At 38.5% G+C, this 27,379-nt stretch overlaps 2 protein-coding genes across 4 annotated transcripts; both read left to right on the forward strand.

Moving 5' to 3' along the window:
• Nucleotides 1–641: 641 nt before the first annotated feature.
• LOC141444885 (uncharacterized) lies at nucleotides 642–8,260 on the forward strand. The gene is made up of 9 exons (XM_074110628.1): nucleotides 642–1,214; nucleotides 1,301–1,411; nucleotides 1,577–2,053; nucleotides 2,511–2,725; nucleotides 3,314–3,415; nucleotides 4,362–4,568; nucleotides 5,671–5,782; nucleotides 6,825–6,926; nucleotides 8,110–8,260. The coding sequence occupies exons 1-9, from the start codon at nucleotides 1,104–1,106 to the stop codon at nucleotides 8,254–8,256; spliced, it is 1,584 nt and encodes a 527-aa protein (XP_073966729.1). The 5' UTR covers nucleotides 642–1,103; the 3' UTR covers nucleotides 8,257–8,260.
• Nucleotides 8,261–11,919: 3,659 nt separating this feature from the next.
• On the forward strand, nucleotides 11,920–26,372 carry LOC141444887 (uncharacterized). Of its 3 annotated transcripts, none has more exons than XM_074110633.1 (12): nucleotides 11,920–12,242; nucleotides 12,651–12,791; nucleotides 13,165–13,248; nucleotides 14,477–14,518; nucleotides 14,827–14,892; nucleotides 17,245–17,433; nucleotides 17,664–17,786; nucleotides 18,632–18,802; nucleotides 20,426–20,586; nucleotides 22,699–22,818; nucleotides 23,250–23,346; nucleotides 25,690–26,372. In XM_074110633.1, exons 1-12 carry the CDS (start codon nucleotides 12,135–12,137, stop codon nucleotides 25,708–25,710), a joined length of 1,323 nt encoding a protein of 440 aa, XP_073966734.1. In that variant the 5' UTR covers nucleotides 11,920–12,134; the 3' UTR covers nucleotides 25,711–26,372. The 3 variants fall into 3 exon arrangements, with proteins under 3 accessions (XP_073966734.1, XP_073966733.1, XP_073966732.1); XM_074110632.1 differs by lacking the exon at nucleotides 25,690–26,372 and adding an exon at nucleotides 24,928–25,133 and having other exon boundaries at nucleotides 17,254–17,433; XM_074110631.1 differs by lacking the exon at nucleotides 25,690–26,372 and adding an exon at nucleotides 24,928–25,129.
• Nucleotides 26,373–27,379: the final 1,007 nt, after the last annotated feature.

Consider the following 27,379-nt stretch of genomic DNA (forward strand, 5'->3'; position numbering starts at 1 on the left):
ATATGTAGTACTTTAATATTAAGAGATTTATTGGCATTTTAAACATCATACAAAAGCAAGATGTACCGCATAATCAGTCAATCACAATACCACAGATACATTATATTTTAAAAAACTATGATTCGTTTCACTCATAAATCAGGGCCCCTCGGACTGACTTATAACCTATAAATGACAAATCTGGAGTACGTCTAGTTAGGAACATTACCAATAGGGAATAAACGATTTTAAATAGTTACGTTAGGGCCCTAGTTTATTTTTTGCCCCAGAGCCTTTGGTTACCTAGCTACGCCAATAAAATCAGGGTTTTAAATTTTTCATAACTGTAAGGGATGTAAGATTAGTAAAATATGCAAAATATTAGTACGGACGGAATCCAATACTGCGCTTGGCTAGTTTAATTGTTAATTTTGCACGTTATTTTTAATTATTTATTTATGAATTCGTCCACTTTTCCAGTCGCCATTTAGAATTTTACGTCGTCCTTTTCCACCCTTAGTAGCCTAATTGGCGACAAATTGCCTACGTTGGCAGCACTGGCGTGGCACGTCACTACTGTCAAAAATGTAAAGGGTAGCCTAGCCAGCGCTAAAAATAGGGCGGTACTTGTACTTAATCTATTCTTAAATAAAAAACCAGGGTTTCCCATTTGCCGAGTCGCGACCGGCCATCAACATTCCCGCCTCGTTTTAAAAATAATACGTATGAATAATACATACTATCGATCGACGCACCGTAAATATTCGTAAAAGTATTTATTGGGCTACGAAGGTCACTAAGGGACCGTGTGGAAATTATCGGGCAATGGCAGAACAATATTTGTTTTATATCACTGTTTAAAAAAAACACATCCTTAATTTTGAAATGCTAGCAACTTCTACACTAATTTAGTATTTCAAATTTAATTACTAGCTTTGTGGGACTAGACTAGTATCTAAAACAAATTCTATTAAAAAATCTGATTAAACGTCAATTTTGACATTCATCTGCAGAAGTGCAGAAGAAAATGGACTGCACATGGACTGGATTGGACTGCACAGTGGATCAATCAATTTAAATAGTTACTAAAAAATTAAGACATCGGTTATTTCAATGCATAAATCATGGATTATCAATTAGTAATTTGTCAAGGATGTTTCAGCAAAGAGAGGAAATTATTTCCCATAAGAAATCTGCAGAGCTCTTTTGTAAACAAAGATGTTATCAAACTTAATGTTTGTGTTATCTATCACTATAATATTAAATATTTGTTTTGGTAAATATGTACAAAATGTAATTAGTGTAAAATTCTAAATTACAGATAAACAGCAAGGGTGGTGTGTGCTGGGAATGCAAAAAAAATATCATAAAATTTTCAAGATTTAGGAAACAAGTTGAATTTTGTCAGAAAACACTATTGGATTTAGATAAGGTTTGTTAATTATTTAAATGTTGGTTGCAATCTGAAGATTTGAGATGCTGTGTGATGTTTTCCATTCCTTAATATTTTGTTTGAAAGAGATCTGTGAACCCACTAATACTTATTTAGTGTTCAATAAAAATATTTCTATTGTATTATGATGTCCTCATTTTCCAGCTACAAACTGTCCAATGCCTCAGCAGCCTGACAATCTCACCAATTCATATTTTTGAATATCAGTGCACCAGTTCTGACCCCCTAACGGCAGAAATACAAGAAATTGAAACTAAAGAAATAAAACAAGAGATAGAACCAAAAATAGATGCAGACTTTGATTTTGATGAGACCACACAAGTAGAACATGAAGTATATGTGCAAGAAAATGAGGTCAAAGTGAAAAAAGGGAAAAAAAATAAAATTAAAAGTAAGAAAAAAACCAAAGTGAAAACAAAAGTAGACTATGCTTCAGATTTAGATGATGTTAAAGATAAGTTTGTAGAAGTAGAGTTCACAGAAGAAGAGATGCTTAAAAGTAGAGAAGAGAAGAGAAGTCATCCTAATTTTAAGAAGTTGCCGTACCACTGTGGGACCTGTGTGCTGGGATTCACTAGGAAGGAGAATTATGATTTGCATTTAGTTAAGAAACATGAAAAGGTATGCATAATGAAGAAGCAAAAACAATTAAAATGAAAAAATGAAAATGAAATTATTTATTTCAGATACCAATTTGAACAATTAAATATCCGTATATATGTTAGTAACAATGAGACTTAAAATTATTTTAGACAATATGCTTTCCTTACTTCTTGTGCTTCAGGTTTAGGAAGCCGGGTTGCCAGGTCTTTTTCGAAAAAAATCCGAACAGTGTACAAAAAGAAACACTTCCAACGCATTCCGCGAAATGGCTTGAAAACAATGAGCACATGCACAAAGTTAAATCGTTTATTAGGAAAAAATACCAAATCTCCCATACTTTGGTATTTTTGTTATATCTAACACCAAACACAGTGCTAAAATACCGAATGGTTCGGTAGAATACCGTTCACCTGGCAAGCCTGGTAGGAAGCCCGTGTTGCTCTAAGGCTTAAAGTTTTGTTGTTTTTTTTTCCAGAGTGTTGGTACCCACATCTGCCCCGTATGTCAAGTCCGTTTCGCGTCCCTCACTTCACTCACCAAACACGTTAAGAAGCATTACCACTGCTACCATTGCAAACTCTGCACATACGAGACAACGGAGCTGTGGTCCGCACTTAGCCATTGCAGGACCAAGCATAGCGCGGACTCCGAGGATTGTATACACTGTCCGCAGTGCAGTTATGTGGCCAAGTATGTTTTAGTTAAAAGTTACTTATTTTCCATTAAAAAACATGTGTTGGTGGATCTATATACTACACTTCATTAGAGTAAGAGAAATATGTATGTAGAGTACTAGAAATTTGCTAGGCTATTAGGGTATTTTACACCAATATATCAAATAATTCCAAGAAACTTCTCTAGTAAAAAAAATATTTAGACTTTTTACCAAAAAAATACAGATAAATCAATTAACTGTGAAATTTTACTTTTAGTAGCTTTGAAACAATCAAATAGTTATGTTGTCTAGTGAGTCACAGCTTACAAAGGTACGTCAATTAATTGGCGTTGTTAAATATTAGAGTATGAGAAAAAAATAGAGTTCTAGAAATTGGTGGGAAGTGAGTTATGCAGACAGAGCTGTTGGATCTTTTTACAAACATGATCACATAAAATCTATCAAGACATGTAATTCTTCTGTTGGTATTCTTATATCAAATATATTATACTCAGAGACTGTCCCTTAATCACTGAGTGCAAAAATGCTATTTTTGTATAACAATTGTCCTTCTTTCCCTCCCCTGTCTGCTGTTCAATGTCTTTAGACTTAAATGTGTTTAGGACGCGTGAAGAGATGGCGGAGCACAGGAAAACGCACACGCTGGTTTGCAATGAATGCGGGGAAAAGTTCAAAGGGCAGAATACTCTCAAAACACATATACGGTGAGGATTATTTTAAGATAGTGGCAGTTACTGTTACTGTGTGTAAAAATTAGGCAAAGTAACGATATGCTTATTAAAATTATGTCCACTTATCGTTATGGCAATACATTATGCGCATTGACATTATGAATATTCATTAATGCGAATTAATGTTGTATTAAGTATTCATCATCATCCCAGCCTATACTCGTCCCACTGCTGGGCACAGGCCTCCTCTCAGAACAAGAGGGCTTGGGCCATAGTTCCCACGCGGGCCCAGTGCGGATTGGAAACTTCACACAAACCATTGAATTGCTTCGCAGATTTACAGTACATTTGATATTAGGTATTAATTATGCGAAATAACGTTATGCCAATTTGAATTAGGAATATGTATTACAGATAGTGCATAATGATAAATTATCGTGCCTTCTCTTACCTTCATACCCATTGTACATTCGTTTTGACATTTGACACTGAATAATATAGTTCCATATTAAAGGATATCAAAATGTCACCCATTTAATACGATAATTCATTTACACGTCGGGTGCCGTCGGATTTCGACTTTTCCCGATGGAAATACATTATGCACTGACAGGACACTGTACGTTATGCGTTAATATAGACTGTGTAAAGACATAAGGCTGCGTTACCACCAGAGATGTGCGAGGATGTTTTGCGAGCAATGTGTTTTTCATGAAACAATAGAAACATTTCAATTACCTATCTTCACTCTGCTCAGCTGTTTCCACTAGATATATGCTGTGTGAGGCTAAGTATATGAATCGCTTCTATTGGAACATGAAAATGGCGAGTTGGGCCTCCGGATCTCCCACTCACCGTACGAAACAAAGCCTGTATTCTGTGGGAGTGTGGTACTAACCCGATGGAGCCGGCCCATTCGTACTGCATTCAGCAAGCGGTTACAGTTACCACATAGCAATAAAGTTGTGGTTGTGTTCAGCCGCATCCACGGCACAGTCCGCGAGCACTTGTGCCCGGCGTGCCCGAAGGCGTTCCGTTCGCGCGGGCGGCTGGAGGCGCACATGGCGGGCCACGGCGCCGGCGTGGCCGCGCGCCTCGCCTACTGCGCACGCTGTCAAGTGCAGTACAAGAATATATACGTCTACAGGAACCATCTGAGTACAAGCGCCAATCATAGCGAGAAACGGTAGGTACATATACTTTTTGTTTGACAACCGGATGGCCGAGTGGTTAGAGTACCTGACTACGAAGCTTGAGGTCCCGGGTGCGAGTCCCGGCTGGGGCAGATATTTGTATGAATAAAACGAAAGCTTGTTCTCGGGTCTTGGATGTTTAATATGTATTTAAGTATGTATTTATCTATATAAGTATGTTTATACGTTGCCTAGTATCCATCCATAGTACAAGCTTTGCTTAGTTTGGGACTAGGTCAATTGATGTCAAGTGTCCCATGATATTTATTTTTTTTTGACTATATATTATTTTTTGATAACGTCCGCGTAGATTTCGTTTATCGCTATGCCGCGAGAACTATGCAATTTTCCCGGACCAAAACCACCCTATATCTTTCCTCGAGACTTAAAATATCTGTAAAATTTCATCTAAATCGGTTCAGCGGCTTTCGCATTTATAATATTAGTGGGAAAGCGGGCAAACAAGCAGGTGGGTCACCTTATAGAAAGCAATTACCGCCAGCCATGGACATCTATAACATAAGCTGAGTTACGGAAACGTTGCCGGCCCTTGAGAAATAAGTAGGCTCATTATTTGAAATTTTGAAGATCTGGGGATCTTAGGTTGTACTTGTCCGGAAATACTGAATGCTTCTCTGTCTTTTCAGCGAAATATTAGTACCAAATGTTTCATTTGCTAAACTTTTTGATTTCCTAATTCGCAATTTTCTCTGTAACCATATTTTTTCCGAACTTTCTTAGAATAAACCTAACTTAACCTATACCTTGTTCTATAATACCATAAGAAAATACACTGTTTTTTTTTCTTTCGGTGAAAGTTGAGATTTTGGCAATAAAACAGTTTGGTAAATGAAAAATTTGGGAATAATATTTCTGCGAAAAGGCTGAATGTATGTGAAGGTGTGTAGTGTATGGTTGAATTCTTGTACTCTAAAATTTAGAGTGCGATAAATCTTGTTGCTTTTTATGAAACATACGTGTACTAATAAGCTATTTATTTGCCACGAAATCACTGTTATTTTTATTGTAATATTCACCTAATTAGATGGATGTTTTAAACATTATAACTTAATTTTTTTCTAAAATATGTTTCAGTTACCATTGCGAAGTGTGCAATAAGAAGTTCGCGTCTAAAGTATACTACAAGCGGCACTACACTTTCTACCATCAAAAAAGCTCTCCCTTCAAATGTGAGCTGTGTAACCGAGTAAGTGAGAACAAATATACATTCTAGTGAACCTAGCTTGTGTAGTATATAGTACAGATTACAGATGTAGTGACACTGAGATGTTACAACCCCCACCATCAAATTAAAAATGTAGTGTAAACAAAAGTTGAATGATAATCTTAACTTAGGTGTTAACCACTCGATATCGATTACTAATCTCTCGATGCAACCGCCTTCCTCGCTGTCTTAGTGGGTACTGAGTGAGGCTGAAGTAGGTAGCATGAAAAAATCCGAATGTTTCCGAGAATAATCACAGCCTATATAGAACCCAGGCCTCCTCTCAGAATGAGAGGGCTTGGGCCGTAGTTCCCACGCGGGCCCAGTGCGGATTGGGAACTGCACTCACACCATTGAATTGCTTCGCAGATTTGTGCAGGTTTTCTCACGATGTTTTCCTTCACCGTAAAGTTCGTGTTAAATTTCAAATGTGATTTCGCACATGTACCATCAGCCAAATAAGTGGTATATAAATTTTAAAACAAGTTCCTATCAAATGAATATGTCGCTAAAGTCGAACTTTCAAGTTTGCAGACACGTCGATTGGCATTATTGTTTTATGACATGCAAGCGATTATCAACTTTAGGGTGGTAGACCATATATTTGGCTGATGGTACCTATTACGAAAAACTTAAGATGCAAGCCGGGGTTTGAATCCACAATGCTCTGCTTGAGAGGCCATAAGTCAAACCACTAGGCCACCACGGCTCTCTGAGGCACTTTGAAGGAATTTTATGTTAACTAGGTTACCGTAGTGGTGTGTTGGGGTGACACTATTTACCGGCCCGGATAATACTGACATGAAAATACCGGCCCTGTTTTTCGTGTACACGCCCACAAAAACTGACATGAGCTTGCATGGGCGTGTACACGAAAAACAGAGGGGGCTACTACGAAATTCGAAAATCGAAGTTCGTATCGTACCTTCCCTCTCACTCTCGTATTAGATACCTACGAAGTTCGAATTTTGCATTTCGGTATTATCCGGGCCGGTAAAGAGTGTGTCCCGCGTGTGTGTCGCAGCTGTTCATATCGGAGTGGCGCCTGCGCAACCACCGTCAGATGCAGCACGGGCTCGCGCGCACACGGAACCACGCCTGCAACGTCTGCGGGAACAAGTTCTACGTGAGTATGCTCAGTGTCCGTGTAAAATCGAACGTCCCCTCCCCCCTCTAAAAGCTAAAACTGTTCGTTTGAAAATTTGGAAAATTCATGATGGTAGTAGGTAGTAGTAGTAGTAAGTATAGCAAATGTACGGTCACGACACGATCGTTAATTCGGCACCCACTTAACGTCGAATATCTGTAATTTTGTATGACAATTCAAAGGATTTTTTGACGAAATGGGTCTCAAATTAACGCTCGTGACCGTACAAGGAAAACTGTAACGACTAGGTTTTCTTGAATATTATTAGTTTGAAAAATATTACTTGATTTTTTCGTAACGGCTACGGAATACAATATTGGGCGATTCCGACACGCTCTTGGCCGGTTTTTTTTTACATAAAACTGACCCGTGATTGATCCCTATCTCACATGATGAAAGTACAGATGAGACCAACAGCCTTATTCATAAAAAATCCTTAATTGAGGTTTGATCGGTCTGTTACTTAGCAGACTGATTAAGCTTGTTAGACCGTTGTCAAGAAGTATGATTCATAAACGCTTGCTAGCAGTCTGCTAGTTGTTGAGCTGCTGATAGACGGATTAGACGCGTTATGTTGGCCACCTTGACAAATCAAAGACAAAAAATGGCCTAATCGATAATTAAAAAAAAAAATTGACAGCAGTGACAGCAAATTAGCAGGAAAAAAAAAAGCGAGATGTTTGTTTTCCCGCCATTTCCGATTCGCATGTTTATGTTGTGCAAAAAACCATAATTATGTTAATCATCCTAATTTTTTTTCATATTTATTGTTAATTTATTGTTGCTAATTTAGAGGATTTTTAAATACAAATTCCTGAAAATAATTTTCCAGTTTTTTTTTTTTTTTAATCTTTGCGTAGCCTGCCTGCCTGCCTGTTTGTCTGCCTTCACTATAAATATCTTCGGTATGGTTTTTTGCTCTTGTCAAAGTCAGCTGTTCAAACTTGTGGCGGCCATTTTGTGACTTAGCAGGGAGATAAAGGAGGGTCTACGGTCCTCTAACTTTAGCAGAGCCTTGATCGACTGATTAGCGCTAACAGACGTTTATGAATCATGTTTTTTAGCATCGGGCCTTCAAGGAGCCTTCAAGGAGGCTCTAACTTTTTATGAATAAGGCTGCAAAAGTGTACCTCTCTGGTTCATTGTGGCTGTTGTTTCGCAGACGCGGTCGACGCTGGCTGCGCACGAGTTGACGCATTCATCCGCGCGCTCGTTCATGTGTGAGGACTGCGGAGACACGTTCAAGCAACGCCCCGCGCTCTACACGCATGCGCGACTGCTGCATAGAGCCAATAGTAAAGTGCTGTAACTGACTGAGTGTTTTATTAGTTTATTACCCCAACAAACCCTGAAATATGATTTATTTATATAAGTACAATACAATACAATGACTCTTTATTGTACACCATAAATAGTAAGCGGTTTAAGTACCTATTAAATAGATATAAGTACCTATTTATTTAATGATATTGTCCTGGATAACTCACGTCGTAAATCGAGTGTGCGCGTGTTGCAGCAACAGCAGTCGCGTTGCTCCTAAGAGGTCTACGAATTAGCCCGAAACATGTCGAACTAAATTATTCCTTGTTCGTATAATCTGAGAGAGGCTCAATTTAAGACGTGAGTTATCCGGTACAATCAGGTAAGTATATCATTTAATATGAGTGAACCTCACGGAAGTTTCATGTACTTTTATATTCATTTATCATTATCAATAAAAAAATACAGCATTACGGTTACAGTAAAAAACCAATGCGCTGTAAAATTCAATGATACACAAAAACACTTTCTTGTGTTTTCGAGATTTCTATGAAATTTGGAATATTTAGTGAGTAGGGAAAGTTTGGAATGTAGTTTGGAGTGTAGTGTAGATAGTGCTATGCATCTGCGGGGCTACTACGATACTCGAAAATCGAAGTTCACCGGACGGCAACATACGAAGTTCGAGTTTTGCACTTCGTAGAATAGGGCCTGGACTAATACATACGCTAATATTTATCTCGAAATTCCCACGAGATCGGGATACCGCTGGGTATCGAATCACGAAATGTGGCACTGTTGTTTACAATTCCATTTGTAAAATCCCAGAATTTCAATTCGACTGACTACTGTATGTCCGATGTAAAATTATGTAATGATATAGGTACCTACGCGTGCGGAGCCGCGGGTGAACTCTGGTGAATAAATAAAAAAGTTACTACTTACTTAATTTTTAAGGTGTTATGTTTCTTGCGCTCTAAATTGATTTCTATCGCTCTAAATTTGCCAAATCATTTTTGGTTCTACTCTAGTCAAAGTCAAAGTCAAAGTCAAAATATCTTTATTCAATTTAGGCTATAACAAGCACTTATGAATGTCAAAAAAAAAATCTACCACCGGTTCGGAAAAACCTCTGCTGAGAAGATCCCGGCAAGAAACTCAAAGAGGTATATATATATTTTTTTTTAAACAGATTTACAATATTATTAAATGATATGTATACATCACAAGTATTTAACACAACTTTATTTTTAACACAGTAGGTTCGCTATTTGAAGGGATCGCTAATGCGGATCGGAATTATTTCCAAATATCCCTGTCCATGATATAATCATTAACTTTATAATACGCCTTTGATATTAATGTCTTCTTGACAATAGATCTGAATGTTGTATCCGTTTCATTTGTAATATTTTTTGGAATTTTATTATAAAAAACGTATGCAATTTCCCAGAAAAGACTTTTTGGTTTTAGCCAGTCTGTAAGATAGAACTTTAAGCTTCCCTGTGTTTGCCTTGCCTTGGCTTATCGACGTTACTTTACGGAGGTCCCAATGAACTGAAACTATTACTTTGCTCAACCGCAACCTTATGATAGGATAGCTGCGTTAATGCAAGAAATGTGTGTTCATGCAGTTCCTCCTCCACATTACACTGACGCGTTTGGAACTCATCCATAGCTCATCTTCAGAGCAAGACAACCGCTCACCATGCTACTTTTGTGATTTGTGTGTGTTCTTATAGTGTGGAGGTGGAGGAACTGCATGAATACACATTTCTTACATAGGTAAACGTAGCTATCAAAAGGTCGCGGGTGAGCAAAGTAATTTGTTTCAGTCCTCTATTTCATATATTTTCTATCTCTTATTAGATAAGACAGACGCTAACGGAGCACCTTGCAAAACATTCGGACGTTCGTCCATACGCGTGCCCGCTCTGCCCCGCCACGTTCAAGTACAAGGCCGCCCTGTTCACCCACAACCGACTCAAACACCTCAAGCTCAAAGGGAACTGGAAGAAGAAGGAAAAGGGAAAACAAGAGAAAAAAGAGCAGAAAGACGACGCAGAAAGTCCGGGGAATGCGATTGAGTTACAAAACGGAAGCTAAGATTTTCGTATTTGTGTTATATTGAGGCTGATATTGAATAAAAAAAAAAAAATATACATATTTCATTTACTATTCACCAAAAATAATGATCACTGAAATTGGTAACTGGGCCAATCAACTATTTACCGACACTTTGGCGTCTACTGCGTTACCAAAATTGTCTCTGACGTTACCAAAAATTGTACTTCCAACAAGATATTTCACGGTTTAATAGTTTAAACTTACGTAGGATGGCATGTATTCATGTACACCATCTATTAAATTACAGAAAAAACTTGTTTACTTACAAAATCTGCAATCGTTTGAAAAATGCCGCGGACAGATTAGTGTCGGTAAAAAAGTTGATTGGCCCAACTACATTTGCATTTGAATTACCGCCTAATACTTTTATTATCAAGTTAAACAGTTAAATAATTTGCACGATATCACTCTAATATTTGTTTGTTTAAGTTTGTATGTTTGTTTGTTACTTCATCACGTCTAAACCGCTGAACCAATTTAGATGGAATTCGGTATACAGATATTTAGTTTGCGTCCCAGGACTCCCAGGGAAGGACATATTAGGATACTTTTATCTCGGACAAAATGCATAGTACCCGCAGAATATCGATAAGCGAATGCTGCTACGCAGGCGGAGTCGCGGGCAACAGCTAGTTATCTATATTTTAAGAAAATAATATAAAAAATATGAACAATGCCAACTAAGCAATTTAGCTCATAATTCTAACTTAATTTCAAAAAATCTGTACAGTCGATCGATTATGAATTTTATCTTTCGGCCGAGTTTCGGCCCTACTACCTTTGAGTTGGCTACATTGTTGCTGTAGATTAGATTAGATTCTTTAGAAAAATATGGCTCTCTCCCCTTTCTCTTTGCTATGTCCATTGAAGGTCAATTTTGTAGGTTTTGCCAAGGTTTTGCCGTTGTACTTTACATGCGTTGTACGGTAAAAAAACTCTGTTGCTATAAAAAAAAAGCCTCGTCGAGTGACAGTGACAGTCCAAAACGTCAACAATTTTGTTAGTCTGTGGTTCGCCATCGCCATTGAGGGGAGGAATAATAATCAGTGTGACCAGATTTAGCAGAATTCTGCGATTTTGGCAGAATTTGAACCCCTTTTTGATACTTAGCAGATTATACTGCAGAATAGAAAAAGTTAGCAGATTTTGGCAGAATTTAATAAAACTTTAGCAGAGGTTTAGCAGCAAACAGGATTTTTAATTAGCCGAGTTTAATTTGAATATGTGCTCAACAAAATTGCACGTGAAGCAAGCTGTGAAAGAGCAGGATGGGTGTGTGAATTTCACACCATCCAAAAATATGTTAGTCAATGCAGGAAACTCAAAGACTCTGTATAAAAATGTAGATGTTAATATGCCAAATTAATAGGTTAGATTAGGTTATCTGAGTTATGATTATTAATAAAAGAAATATACTTAAATTGTGATTATTATTATTAATAAAAAACAATCGGTCATGAGTCATGAGCGTTTTTATTTTATATATTTTCATACAAAATTTGAGTTCAATCGTTAGCAGAATTTAGCAGAATTTACCCGAGCAGCTAGCATTATGCTCAATTTAAATCTGGTCACACTGATAATAATAATAATAGTCTGTGGTCTTCTGGTCTTTCATTCATTAAAAATAATATTATTTATAGATTATTTGTTTACGCATTGCTTAATTTAACTGATAAATACTACAATTGACTAAATAACTGTACTGTGCTAATGATAACAAAAAAGATTTAAATTTAGCTGGGGTGGATTATGCCATATATTATTATCTTTAGTTAACTTTACGAATACCAATGAACAATGTTTTATATTTGCGCTATTTGCACTGCCAGCCCATCATCCCTGATGGCTTTAAATCCCCAGCTGAGGAGTATACTGGAAGCGATAGTATCGCATGTAATAGACACAGTAAGTAGAATCTAAACTATATGAGCGGCAAAAAATCTGGCCCTCAAATGTATGCAGTAACAGGTGTATGTAGAGTGGGCCAAATTTTACGCCGCTGAGTGTATTTTAAAAAGTTATGCAAAATATAAATGAAATTATAGGTAGTGCCACGAGAGTTGAAGTGCATGATTACACTAGTTACTTAATTATGACTATAATATGATCATGTGAACCCCCTGGCTATAAAGCCGGTCTTATACTACAAAGTGCAAAATTGGAACTTCTTATCTTGCCTTCCTGCTGACGCTAATAATATTATTTAATACAATAGTGAGAGGGATGGCAGAATATGAACTTCGATTTTCGAATTTCGTAGTAACAGTAGCCCCCCTGCATCCTCTCTTGGTAGTATGAAACATGTGTTTTCAGACACCCCTAAAGGACACAACCTTGCTGCTTTGCGGACCGTGCAATCATTTGATTGGGACGATGAAGAAGTTTCAAGACACGGTGCTGAAAGGAGTGCTGCATTTGCTCAAATTGCACAAATTGAATCTAGAGCATGTTGGAGTAAGTACTTTATTCATCATCATCATCAGCCTACAGCAGTCCACTGCTGGGCATAGGCCTCTACCATGGCGCGCCACAAGACTCTTGTCTTAATTTAGCTGACAGTGCCTGGGTGACCGAACTTCGCTTGGGACAAATTTTTGCTATATAGAAAATAACAGTAGTGTTTCTTTAAACATTACAATTGTATTTCAGAATAATTAGATTAACAGTATTCTCTAACATTACTTCATTAAAAATACTTAAAAAAAAGAATATTATTATAACAAAAATAAAAGTACGACAAATGAAATTATGTGAAAGGAAGAAAATAAATATAAAAGTATTAAAATAGTTAAATAAAAAAATCTGACTTGGTTATCTTTTGTTTCAGACTGCGCATAAAGAGACACCAATTAAAATATTTGTTAAGGAAAAACCAGAGTCGCTTGTCAGGCATGAGGATTTGGAGCAAAAGGTAATGAAAACCTACTACCAACAGGCTGTGATGGTTGTCGCAAAGCATTTTAGTCTAAACACTGCTTTAGTCCTAATGCGTTTAACCCTTATTAGGATGTACCTCAAACAGTTTTAGTCTTAATGCATTTTAGTACAACAGAGATGTAGGCGTTGTGACAATTAGGATAATGGCGTTTTAACAATGTGCAACATAGGTATATTAAGTTTTAGGTAGGCGTAGAACAAAGGGTGTCAAAATGGATCTCACTCAATATGATCACCTGGAGTGTTCAAAGCCTCAACAAAAATAAGAATAAAAAAACGCTTTGCATTATTTACTCCCTCCGCTTCTCTATCTAGCTCCGCATCTAGTTATTATTTTTTTTTTTTTTTTATGTAGCCTGTAATATGTCCCACTGCTGGGCAAAGGCCTCCCCTTTCTTTCGCCACTCTTCCCTATCATGAGCTATTATTATTTACTCAAGACTTTTTTCTTGCATTATTTATTTGTGTGTCGCATCTCATGTGTATGTACCATCGGCCAAATAAGTGGTCTACCAATTTTTCAACAAGTTCCTTTCAAATGAATATGTTGCTAAAGTCAAACTTTCAAGTTGACAGACACGTCTATTGGCATTATTGTTTTGTGACATGCAAACGATTATTAACTTTAGGGTGGTAGACCACATATTTGGCTGACGGTACATTACTTTCTGATCTTACTAATATTATAAACGCGAAAGTTTGTATGGATGGATGTTTAGATGTTTGTTACTCTTTCACGTAAAAACTATTGAACGGATTTGCATGAAATTTGGCATACGTGTACCCTGGATTAACATAATACGTAGGTTACTTTTTATCCCGAAATAATGTATGATTCTTGTGGGATCAAAAAAGGTTTAAGCTACATGCCAATACAGCGCGAGCGAAGCCACGGGCAAAAGCTAGTCTACAATAAAGTTTATTTCTACTTCTATGTAGTAGTATGTGCCATGTATGTATGGTATGTATCATTGTAGATAATCCTCTTAAAGTCCTTGTTATTATAGACAAATTAACACTGAGAATAACAGCCGGATGCACTCTATAAAGTACTATTGTTCATTGAATAGATTCTAAGTTTTGAAATAATATCCAAAATAACAAAGCAGGTCAACCACTTCTAGGTTTTAAGCACTAAGATTGTTAAAAAATGTCAGGACTCAGGAGGATATAAATAAAAAATGGCTATTGTTTTTTTGTAGATTGTGTCCATGGCGATTAAGAAAGGACCAGTTGCTCAGAAGGTAAGTTTACTGTGTCTTGGTAAAAATGTTTTGGGTTTCGTTGTCCTCATATTATACGAAAAGTATATTCATTATATTTTCTATGCCTGACCAACGCAGAGATCCACGAGGCAATGGGGATGAATATGGTTAAGAAGGAATACCGCGATACTGTAAACAGACGCCCATCGGCGCCCGCGGCATCCAGATAAAGCTCAATTAGACGCCCATCGGCGTCTGCGCATTATATTAGGTCCACCAAGACGCCGATGGGCGTCAATGGCATTGAATGGGTTAATAAATTAAAATTGGCTATCATTCTGTTCTAGGTGGTGCCCTGTATACGAATTAAGAAGGATTCCCTGATAAAACTTGATCAAATGGCTCCAAAAAAGGTATTGGCTCTTTTCATAAATTGGGTAAAATTCAAATTTCTTTATTTCGCATAAAATGACAATATTAGTCAGTCATTTAGATAATCATTGCCGGGCAACTGGACAAAAACCAGCCAGTAGACTAGGCCGGGTCTCGCCCTGGGTTTTCCACCAGCGATCACCTCCACACTAAACCAAATAATAGAGAGAGTAAACGAGTTCAACGTCCCTCTGTATCTTGCATTAGTAGATTACTCAAAAGCATTTGACAGTTTTACACACTGCATTGTCACATAGAGCCTGTATACATCAATCTCCTTCAATCCATTTACAGCAATAGCACAGCAGATATCAAGCTCCAAACTTCAGGTCAGTCATTTCCTATCGAAAAAGGTTGTTAAACAGGGTGACCCGCCGTCTCCCAACTGTTCTCCAGCGCCCTCGCAGAACTCTTTAAAAGCTTAGCAGTCTTATGGAAAAACAGGGGTATAGTTGTTGGTGACAAGAGACTAACTAATCTCCAGTTCGCTGACGAAATATTGCCCTGATTTCCAAAACAGTCCGTTAAGACCTTGAATCAATGCTGCAAGAACTCAGCACTGCAAGCCTTAAGATTGGACTACCGAAAAGCCAACCAACCGTCAAAAACCCAACATCACCAACAGCGCAAAACAAAGGATCTCGGTAGATGGGCAGACAAACAGACAACACAATATGTTGATGAGTATATATACTTGGGCCAAGTAGTCTCTCTTCAGCAACCGACAAGATAAAGAAGTCGAAAGACGCGTCGAAAACACCTGGAAGAGCTACTGGTCCATGAATGAGCTTATGAAGGGAAACCTTCCAATAACACTTAAGCGAAAACTGGTCGACATGTGTATCCTGCCCGTCCTAACCTACGGTGCGCAAACATGGTCCCTGACTGAAAATCAAAAGTCCAAACTTAAGGTTGCCAAAGAGCGATAGAGCGTAGCATATTAGGTGTGAAATAGATGGACAGAATCCGGAACACCACGCTGCGCTCAAAAACACGCATAACCGACGTTGGGAAAAAGACTGCTAAGTAAAATGGGACTGGGCTGGACACGTCTGTCGCATGCGCGCACAAAGATGGGCTCACACAGTTACTTGGTGGGTGCCGGAGGACGGCCAGCGACATCGAGGCAGACCGAGAAGGAGATGGCGGGACGATCTGGACACGTACGCAAAGGACTGGCCTGACATTGCGTCAGAACGGGAGTTGAGGAGGTCAAGAGAGGAGGCCTTTGCCCAGCTATGGGATACTATACAGGCTACTTAAAAAAATATATATAACTGATAAACTAATGAAACATTTTTAGAAGTGACCTATATTAACTAAAAAAAAAATTAAGCCTGTAGGGCATATTATGTAAGTCTCTGCGCAGGGGGCGACACTAGCACAAACCCAGGATAACGCCAGTTCTCTTTAAATTTTGTCGCCATGACAGATATGACCAAAGAGTATTAGTACCTATAAAAGATATTTCCAAAAATTTAATTAAAATAATACGATATTATGGCATTTAAGATATCCAAAAAACTGTTTACGGTTTTGTGCTAGTGCTAGTGCTGCACTCTGACGGGAGAAATTTTCAGTAATTTTCCCTATTAACACTTTGTATGTACTGTACAGTAAGCAGCAGAAGTAGATGAGCAGTTTTGGTGCTCATAATGATCTTTATTACCTTACCATTAGAATCGTGTAATATAATATGTTTTTCTCAAAAATGACCGTAAAAGTTGACATTATTCTATACATATCAGAAGGTGAAGTGCATAGTTTATGGTCAGCGAAAAATTAAAAAGTTAAAATGATTGCAGGCGCGCTAGCTCGACAGTAATAAATTAGCGCGCCTGCAATCAGTCACAATTTTTTTTTAAGTTAAAAAGGTCATGGAAATGTTGGCACAAGTCGTATACAGCCAAGTCTAATGGCCGGTATCAGATATTTTGTTGGAACTTCGGACTTTTTTATTGGGTCTGAAACAGCTTGTGGTGTTTTCGGTGGAAAAATACACCTGCAGTTTATTTTTAATGAAAAAAGGCGGAAAAGCATAAGAAAATAATTGGAATAAAATTAAATGTTATGATTTTGAAAAAAGTTTAGTCTATTTCAGAATTAATCATCATTTTTGAGAAAAACTTTATATTAGTCTCGGCTGGAATAGCAATTGCTGGCTTCGTATTAGTTAAACGGACTCGCAAGCTCGTCCGTTTAATACTCATACTCTGCCAGCTATTGGCTACTTCCAGGCTACGACAATAATCTACTATTTGTGAAGAAATGATTAGCGTACAGCTGAAACCAGAACTCTTCAGTCGTTCACTGGAACTTCACGCATCTCACAGTGCCAACAGGCTGCCAGCCAGTGGCCGGTCGAAGATACGTGGCTCCGCTCGCGCCAGCTAGAGCTGACTGAAGAGGTGGACCTGAAGTCGGAGCCGGAGTCGGAGCCCGAAGCGGAGGCGGAGGCCGCGCGGGACTCTGAGTCCACCGTCACGTGCGACGAGGATTGCGGGAACGAGGAAGACTACCGGGTCAGTTGGAAGCAAGTATAGGTAGTGCCACCAGAGTTGAGGTCACGCACACGTGTAATGACAGCGGGATTTTGACATTTACTCATTCATTTCGTACAATTTTTTTTTCTTAAATCGGTTCATAAATGACTGAGTTCTTAGGTAACAAACAGAAAAACTCAAAACGAATTGTTTTTTTTATACTATGCTTTTTAGGTTACTTTTGTGTATATAAACTGTATTTTTGACAGCTAGTAAGACTAAGAGAGCAGAGCGCGAGCAGTGCAGCGATAAAACACTCCTCCACCGACAGGAGGGAAGGGCGGCGCGGGAAAGCAGCGGGGAGGGAGGGACATGACATGGACACACTATTGGTGAGTTAGGGTAATATATGCTCAGCGGCACAAAATTTGGCCCACCCGTCATACAAAATTACCGATTCTGCATACATTTGAGGGCCGGATTTTTATGCTCAGTATAGTTAAGGAGAGAAAAGTTTTACCATTTTTATAATTAACTAGCTGGTCTAAATCTTTTATAAAAACCTTCTCCTGACAATAGCAGGCACAACAAAAAAAGAATTAGCGAAATCGGTCCAGCCGTTCACGCGTGATGCCCTGACCAAGGGAAATAAGTTTATTAATAAATTAACATTAAAAAAAATACTTGGCCTGCGTAAAAACTATTTTTACTATATTTGTAAGCTTGATTGTATTTTTCTTTATTTCTGGAATTGACTATTTTATTTGGCAAAACATTTTTTTTTTAACTATATTAAAACTAATTGCTTAAATCTTAATTAGCTTGACAATGCCTGTAATATAGCAGTAAAACAATTTTTAACTTTCCACGCGTCAAATCTAGTATTAAAAACGAAACAAAGTTAAGGTGTCTTATAAAAAAAAAAAAAGTCCTGGCTTTTCTCCGAAGATATTTGTGTCAAGTGATTCATTCCCCAACTGTTTCAATGGCTGGACGATTTTTCTGAAAATGTAAACTAATCAAGACTAATAAAGGATAATATAATAATATTTCAGGACTATCCTGTAGAACTCTTTAGGTTAGGTTAGTTTTATAACAAGCCTGAAGTACTTACATTAAAAAAAAAGTCCTTATGGAACAGTTGGAAATGAATCACTCGTAAAAAATATATTCTGCGAAAAATGAGAGAAAGAAAGATTTTTTAACTGCTTCAGGTTAAAGTTTTGATTTGTCACAGGAAGAGCGTGTAAGCTGGGACGTCCGGAGCTTAACGGAGGCGGAGGCGCTGGCGGAGCTGGCGGAGGCGCGCGCCGCAGCCGCGTGCTCCGCTTCGCTCCGCTGCGTCCATTGCGCCCTCACCTTCAAGAACCAGCGGGAGATGAAACAGCATGCTGCCTTGCATAACGAGGTAATACAGTGAAGATTACAGAATAGGTCCTCCGTTGATTGGGTCGATCAACTGTTTCTTGTACCTCGTTGACATGGTTACGTCCCCTAGACAACTCACCATGAGCTCCCATATTTTCTGTGGTTAAAATTCATTTTACGACCGGATGGCCAAGTGGTTAGATAACCTGACTACAAAGCTTGAGATCCCGGGTTCGATTCCCGGCCGGGGCAGATATTTGTATGAATAATACGAATGTTTGCTCTCCGGTTTTGGATGTTTAATATGCATTTACGTATGTATTTATCTATATAAATAAGTGCATATGTTTATCCGTTGCCTAGTGTCCATAGTACAAGCTTTGCTTACTTTGGGACTAGGTCAATTGGTGTCAAGTGTCCCGTGATATTTATTTATTTATGTTTTTGTCGTAGTTACAAGTTACCTAGGTTATGAACTTATGAAAGTAGCTTCATACTACATAGGTTTTTTTTTTAAAAGGGATGTTTCTGTCCAGAGGGGCGGAGCGAAAAAGTAGCGCGGAAAGGAGTTGCGGACTGTTTTTCTATTCGCGGAGCTTTCCAGCTTCCCTGCTCGGTTTTGTAGAAATTTTTAAGCTAGTTACCTCTCCCTGTCCATTGAAGAGGAGCAGAGATTTTATGCAATTAATTATATTGGTGGATTTTTATCACGTTCATTCCAGTGGACTGGCACCCTAAGTCATGATATAGGGTAAATCGTCAATTACTGGCCACCTTAGGTAGGTACACTAAAAATGATTTCTAGTTACCTATAAATAGAATTCATTTTTAGTATAAGGTGGCCAGTAATTGACGATTTACCCTATGTACAGTTGCCAACAGCCGTTACTGTAATGTTTCTTATATTGGTAGAGTCATTCACGATGACGCGTGCCGTGGTTCTTATTACAATGTCATTAATGTCTCATTTTGAGAAAATCACGCGTCGTCGTGGATGGCACTAGGTATAAACCATATTATTTACCTCACGGGACAGGCCATACCTAGTGTAGGGGCCAGCATAAATGTAACTGTGTAAATTTTAGGAAACAAAGTTTACTGAACAGCAATAAATCTGGCCCTCAAATGTATGCAGTAATTTGACGACCAGATGGCCTAGTGGTTAGAGAACCTGACTACGAAGCTTGAGGTCCTGGGTTCGATTCCCGTGTCGGGGCAAATATTTGTATGAAGAATACGAATGTTTGTTCTCGGGTCTTGGGTGTTTAATATGTATTTAAGTATGTATCTATCTATATAATTATATTTATCCGTTGCTTGGTACCCATAACACAAGCTTAGCTAAGCTTACTTTGGGACTAGGTCAATTGGTGTCAATTGTCCCGTGATATATATTATATTATTATTATTTTCGAAGGATTGGTTTTTCTCAGCTCTAGGCTGGTATTAACTACATTTACGAGTTATCCACCAAGTAAATGTAGCAAGAGTTGTAGAATAAATATTTTTTAAGTAGATTGCTGAGGGCTATTTACAGGGTCTAGTTGCACGAACTTTCTCACTATTAGTGGTATATTGTTATTATTATTATTATAGGTAGTTTTGTATGAAGACTGGGCCAAATTTTGTGCCGTTGAGTATATTTGTATTTGTTTTGTTTCAGGACGCCGGCACGTACTCGTGTCACATGTGCACCATACGATGCCCCACGGCGGAGTCCCTCCGGGAGCACACGGCGCAGCACCTGACGCGCTACGTCTGTCGCGTCTGCCGCCACAGCAGCGCCGACCTGGAGTGCATCAGGCAACACCGCTGCAGCAGACAGTGAGTTCCGATACCTCGTAACCTCATAGAGGGCTCCAAATTCTTTCGGAACTTTTCAGTGGGTTAGTAAAAAATAAATAATAAATAACATGGAACAATTGACCTGGTCCCAAACAAAGCAAAGCTTGTACTATGGTCATTAGGCAACGGGTAAACATACTCGACCTATTTACTTGAAAATATGGGGATGACAGTTCTTACGGAATTCCAAACAAATTTACTATAAGTGCAAGTGTGTGTGTGTGTGTGTTAGTGTAAGTTACGTGGGTGCACACTCACCGGGGTTCAGCTGAAAACCAGCGCTGGCAGCTCTGGTTACAGGGCTACGGCACATGCTGAGCTGAGTCCTTTTGGCATCACACTACAGCACAATGTCTCTTATTTTTCTCTCATCTCCTATTTATGTTTTTACTGGTTTTTGTTGTGATGTAGTGTGTTTTTCTTGTCAATAAATGTTGTGAGTTTGAGTTTGTTTGAGTTTGAAGTATATTTATCGGAACTATGTGTAGCTAAAATGCCGTCTTAATTATAATCCTACCCTCCTAACTTACAATAAAGGACGTAAGGTGTCAAGAGTTCACTATGAAGAATTAGTCCTTTTGTGTTGGCAGGGTAGAATACACGTCGTTTTGCTAAAATGTGGCTACCCGCAAAGAACATGGATGGATGGAAAAAAAAAAAATACTTTATATTCATAGCAATGTATGCTATTATTGGCAGAAGAGGTATCCTAAATAAATTAAATATTTCCCAAAAGTTACTATTCCACGCGGACGAAGTCGCGGGCAAAAGCTAGTACTCATATATATTTAAGATATATACATACTTAATTACATATTAAACGTCTAAAACCTGAGAATAAACATTCATATTATTCATATATTTATAATCTGCCCCGACCAAGGAATCGACCCGGAACCTCAAGCTTCGTACAGTACCAGGCGATAAAGATTGCACATCGGTCTTCGGAAAAAGACAATTGGCTGTTCACGACGATTTCCGAAAACTGGCCACCGTCCATCAAACATCGTATTTATTAAGTGACGTTTTAATATCTTCTTTATGGATATAATTAGTTAACGTCAAATGCGGATATCTATAGAGAGCTGTTGCAACTACTAGAAAAAGGATAGTTCCCTCTTTTTCCTAAAGATGCCATCATACAATTTAAAGTTTTGGGGGGTTTCAACAACTCTTTACAATACAATACAAATATTCTTTTCACTTCTCATGCTCGTAAAGTTCGTGTTTATGCTATCTAGGCGACATAAAATGACTTTATGCTCTAGTGCATAAAATAAAATCTTCGTCTTATACCAAGGTAATCAGGCGTCAACAGCCACAAACATAGAAGTTTCTATATTTTTATTTAGTACATTTTTAATTTATATAAAACTAAAAATCAATCAAAGTAAATCAATAAAACTAAAAATGTATAATTATGTAGTAATGCACGAAAAATAAAATGTACATAGTAAGTGAACAATTGTTTCCACTGTTGTTATTTCATTTCCTCGCCATCGAAGTGAAAAGCAGAGTGTAAAACTCGAGCATTAAACCCATTTTCCCCTTGACTTGTCTATCCACCCTCGCCGTACCGGCTCAGGTGGCTATATGAACGTCTTGGATAAAATGGCTCGTTTTATGCTCTTGTTGTACAATCTACTATTATTGCACACCACAAATCAGTACAAAAAATGTATAATATAAACACATAAATTCAGGGTAGACAATAGGCTTTGTAATATATTTTCATCTAAATGCGTCCGTATGTTATTGCACCTGTACAACGACTGACAAACGTCACATAAGTAGTGTGTGACAACGCTCTACGAAGCCGAAATCAGCCGAGACTCTTTCCAAAGACCGATGTGCAATCTTTATGGCAGAGTACTGTAAGTTTGATATTTAAGTGTACACTGTAGCCGAGTTCCTGTACTTCTCAGCTAAAAGTCAGTCCAAAATATCTAAACACACTTCTACCCCGGTAACAATAGAGTCGTTCACATGTCTGTGATCAAATTTTGCTAAAATTATATGTACTCGACTGTACCCTGAGACTATACTAACCAATTTGATGACAACCTGTGTAATTTAAATCCTATTTTTCAGACCTGTACGACGAAAGAGACGCGTGATACAATTGCCGGAGCCGAGTAAACAGGACACCGACTGCGGAATGTGCTGGCTCACGTATAAAGACAGCCTGAAGTTTGCGACTCATTATCGCAGGTCGGTATTTCACTATTTTTAGGCTGTGTTTCCACCAGAGATGTGCGAGGATGTGTTCTGAGGAATGTGTTTCATAAACCAATAGAAACGCTTCGTTTACCCATCTTCGCTCAGCGCAGCTCTATTGGAAACGGCTCGGTGGAGCGAGAATAGGGATATGAATTCTATTTTATGATAGAGTATGTGTATGTATGTACAGTCAAAAGAAACTGAATCACGTATATGAATCCTGGTCCGGCCAGGATCGTCTCCACAGGACGGAACTCCTCAACGGTTGATGGTATCGACTTGAAATTAAGTTTGGATGAAACTGCAAGTGCAGTCACCAAAAGCTACAGCCAGCAAATATGCTTGTGATAAAAATGATCTCTTTAACAAGAACTTATTTTCTAAAACGTTCCAACTCCAATTATCGTCCGGTACGTCCACAGCGTCCATTACGACGTCTCAGGGAGCGCTTGCTACATCTGCCACCGCGTTTTCAAGAGCACAAGGTTTCTGCCCAAACACGTGAGGCAACACTTTATGGTAAGTAGTGCGTGACCGAAATTATTTCCAACCGAATTACGGTTCAAAAAATTCAAAATTCAAATGTTTTATTCAGTAAATAGGCCGCAATGGGCACTTTTACACGTCATTTTTTAAACTACCAGCGCTTTCGGAAAGACCATCATTGCCAAGAAGAATGCGCCGCAAGAAACTTGGCAGAAAGTCATTTTTTCATAATAATATAATTACAAATAAAATACTTAAAAACTATATTATACAATTAAAGAAAAAAAATAAAAAAATAATAATAATAAAAATACAGGGATGTTTGGGGTCCCTTAGTTACAATACTAAACACTAACTACTTATATCTAAACTATATCTACGTTCAGTGGAAGTGTAGAATGCTTCCACAGTCATCAATTTTAAAATAAGAGTACTATTTACGGCCAATCTCTAACCGAAATTTTGTTCGATTGCTATTCTAGTGTACAAAATGGTAAATAATAAACTGAAAGATTAGATGCCCTACAACCTTTTTAGGGTTTCTTAGTCAAAATGGTAAAAAGCGCTTGAAAACTTAGGACCAAAACATCGTATGCAAGCGACGCGCGCGCGCGCAGTTAGCGCTGCTCGTACTGTTGTTCAACAGGCGGCCACCCGCGCAGTGCAAGCGACGGCTAACGTAGGCCCAAGCTTTGGTTTCCTGGGATCAGCCGTGCCGTCATTATAACGGCCGGTTTCCTAGAGATCGGTGTCAATAATCGCTCTCTAGGAAACCGCGCCATTTTGTTTACATAGACAACGTTCTAAAGACGTCATTCACCGTTTATTACGGCCGCTATAATGACGGCACCGCTGATCCTAGCAAACCAAAGCTTTATAGTTTCTTCCTGTCTGTCCGTCCGTTCGCAACTATGTCACACGCATTTTACAAGACTTATATTACTGTAATTTGGAATATATATCTTTTGTGATAGCCGCTAATTAAAATAAGTAAAAAAAATACTGCACTGTAACAGAAAAGAAAAGAAATATTTCAGGAAGAGTCAACCCCTCTTTCGCTAACTTTCTTTATTTAGTAACGGTTGCGGAACCCTACACTGAGCATGGTCCATCATTTTAACTTCTTTACCGCCACGACACAAACGAACTGACGTGCTCTGTACGCCACAGAAAAACCAGCGACAAATCAACTTGATTTTTAATTCCATTGCAGAAGGATTAATTTCGAGTTGAATGTTGGTCACAATGTATAGATGACCGTGGCGTGTGAGGTATTTCATTGGCTGTCACGACTGAATTACTCTGGCGGTGAAGAGGTTAATATCAGCCAAGGGCGTCGCCAGGGGGGCAGGGAGGGGCAGCTGCCCCCCTAGAGATTCTAAAAAGTTGCCAAATGTAAAGCAACCAAACCAAAGTTATTACAATCGCCGTAGATGTAAGGCTCATACTACATGTGAAAAGCTTCATGTGCTCTCAACTTTACCTACAATTCATACTTTTCTCATTCTCCATATCAATCATCTTGCCCCCTCATGGGCCACCGGCTGGCGACGCCCTTGATATCAGCCATGTCTTCGACTGTGTGCCTGATTGACTCCTAACTTTCACCCGCAGTGGAAACAGCCCCGAGAGCTGCCGAAACGTCGTCGGCGCGCAAAAAAGGGCAAGAAAAAGTGAGGAGACCCAGAAATAGAAAACTGATTCTGCAAGGGTTGGAAATAAAATTCAGTACAAAAATGTTAATGTGGTTTTATTCCCTCCCGGTCTTTTTAACCCCCGACGCAAAAAGAGGGGTGTTATAAGTTTGACGGCTATGTGTGTGTGTGTGTGTGTGTGTGTGTGTCTGTCTGGCTGTGGCACCGTAGCTCTTAAACGGGTGGACCGATTTGAACACGGTTTTTTTTATTTGAAATCAGGTTTTCTAGCGATGGTTCTTAGACAAGTTTCATCAAAATCGGGTTAGCCGTTTTTGAGATATTGAACTTTGAAGTGACGAAGTCGGGGGTTTTTTGTTGGTTAGGTTAGTTGTCGCATACCTCAGTCGACATAAACGGAATCCTTAACCTCTTCACCGCCAGAGTCCTCGAGAAGCTGTTTTCGATCTTTGTTCCATTTCTGGCGCTTTTGCAGGTCTGAAACGTATTCGTTCAAGGGCGTCGCCAAGGGGGCTGCAGCAGGCAGCTGCCTCCCCCCCTAGAGATTCTTAAAAAGCAACCAAAGCAGTCCTAAGTCTTGACTTCCTTGATCGATCATTCCCGGTCAAAACCGAAACTGGAATGAATTCAACAATTCCATAAAATACCTACAATTCATGTTTTTTTTCATTCTCCATATTAACTTGCGATGCCCTTGTATTCGTTATAAAATCTGTTCCAGGAATGGGTCTTCAGATGCTGAATGTGTTAATGGTTGCAGTTTCCTTCGTCTGAGGAGTTGGAAGCAATGTTAAAGGGTCCAAGCAAGCAAGTCGAATTACTAAATAAAAAGTACAGAAGAAAACAAATAAACTCATGAACAGGGCTAGAAATAACTACACTAAAAAAGAAATAAGTAATAACTTTAATAGAAAAGTGTATGTACTGCGCTTGCGAGAGCATGGCATGTTCTTGCGTGTGTTAATCATGATAACAATTTTATAAGTTTTCTTTTGTTTTCATAATGACTAAATAATTTTTGAAGAGATATCGACATCATACGCCGGTCCCTTACTACCGTCAACGTGCCGTCTTTACTCGAGCCCGCTGGTATTGCTAGAGACGATGGTAAGAGACCGGATGGCATGAGTTTGATTCCATGGAAGATGGGTCGTGTGCTTGTGTGGGACGCCACTTGCTCAGACACACTGGCTCCTTCCCATCTCCGTGGAACCTGCAACAGAGCCGTTGCAGCATCTGAAGCGGCTGAAAAAACAAAATCGTCCACGTATAAGGGTCTAGGCATCGAATATGACTTTGTCCCATTCGGTGTCGAGACCCTTGGTCCGTGGGGTCCTAGAAACTTTTCAAAGACATTTCCAAAAGTTTAGTACTTAGACGTCACAGGGGACTGAAGATCTGGCAGCATCCTCGGACAAACAATTGGGATGTCTAAAAAAATTACCCCGGTTTTTATATTTTTTTGTACAGAAAAGTCAATTATAAGAAACTAATTTCAATATTTTTTCATTTAGTTCACTACTTTTTCAAATTAATTATTGAAATATTTTGGTGATGACGTCACAATTCGATAAAGTGCTACCACATAGTTGATTAGTTCATGACTTTGTCATGTGGCACCCTCTTTTATTTTTATTTTTTTTAACTGTGGTCAAGTCTAGTGTCAACTGTCAACCAACTTTTACTATTGTCAATTCCGTTCCATCCTCGTAACATACACTGGCAAAAATTGTCCTCCGATGGACAGAGCCATTATTTTTTAAAGAAACAACACATCCCGTAAACATAATGTTTTTCCCTGGATTCGATTACCCTAATATACTTTACTCGTCGACCTGTGCTAGTACCTTGGACTGAACCTGCTTATTCGTTGAACTTTGCTTGCCTCTGGATACCGAGATGAATAAAAAATGTATTGTACAAGTCGCACCAACACTACTAGCCGTAATAGTAAAAAAGCTTTTGTGCACGTAAACAAGAACTTGAAAAGGCTATGGTGTTATAAATAAGATATCGATGTCGATTCAAAACGCCAGTGTTATTGCTGTGAAGATCATCTAAACGTAAGTAATTTATTTATACACTTACTAGTACCTACAAATACGAGTATAACTATTGTCGTATTTGCAGAAGATGCACTATCATGCGTGAAACTTGAGTCATGTCTGATTTATGTTGGAGTGCAGAAAAAAGGGCAGAGAATTCCAGATATTACATACTTAATTATTTGTATATGAGTAGGGGTCACAAAATACCAACTTTAGAAAATGGTATAGTATATCTGGTTCAGTTAGCATTTATTTTATAAATCTAATAAATAATGCCGTTTTATGTACCCATGTAATTTAGTTTTCATCATATTAAGCTTCTGTACCATGAACCTAATTTAGTTTTTTTTTTATAGCTGGAAG

Source organism: Choristoneura fumiferana, chromosome 30 (assembly GCF_025370935.1).
Source record: "Choristoneura fumiferana chromosome 30, NRCan_CFum_1, whole genome shotgun sequence".
Lineage (NCBI taxonomy): Eukaryota > Metazoa > Arthropoda > Insecta > Lepidoptera > Tortricidae > Choristoneura > Choristoneura fumiferana.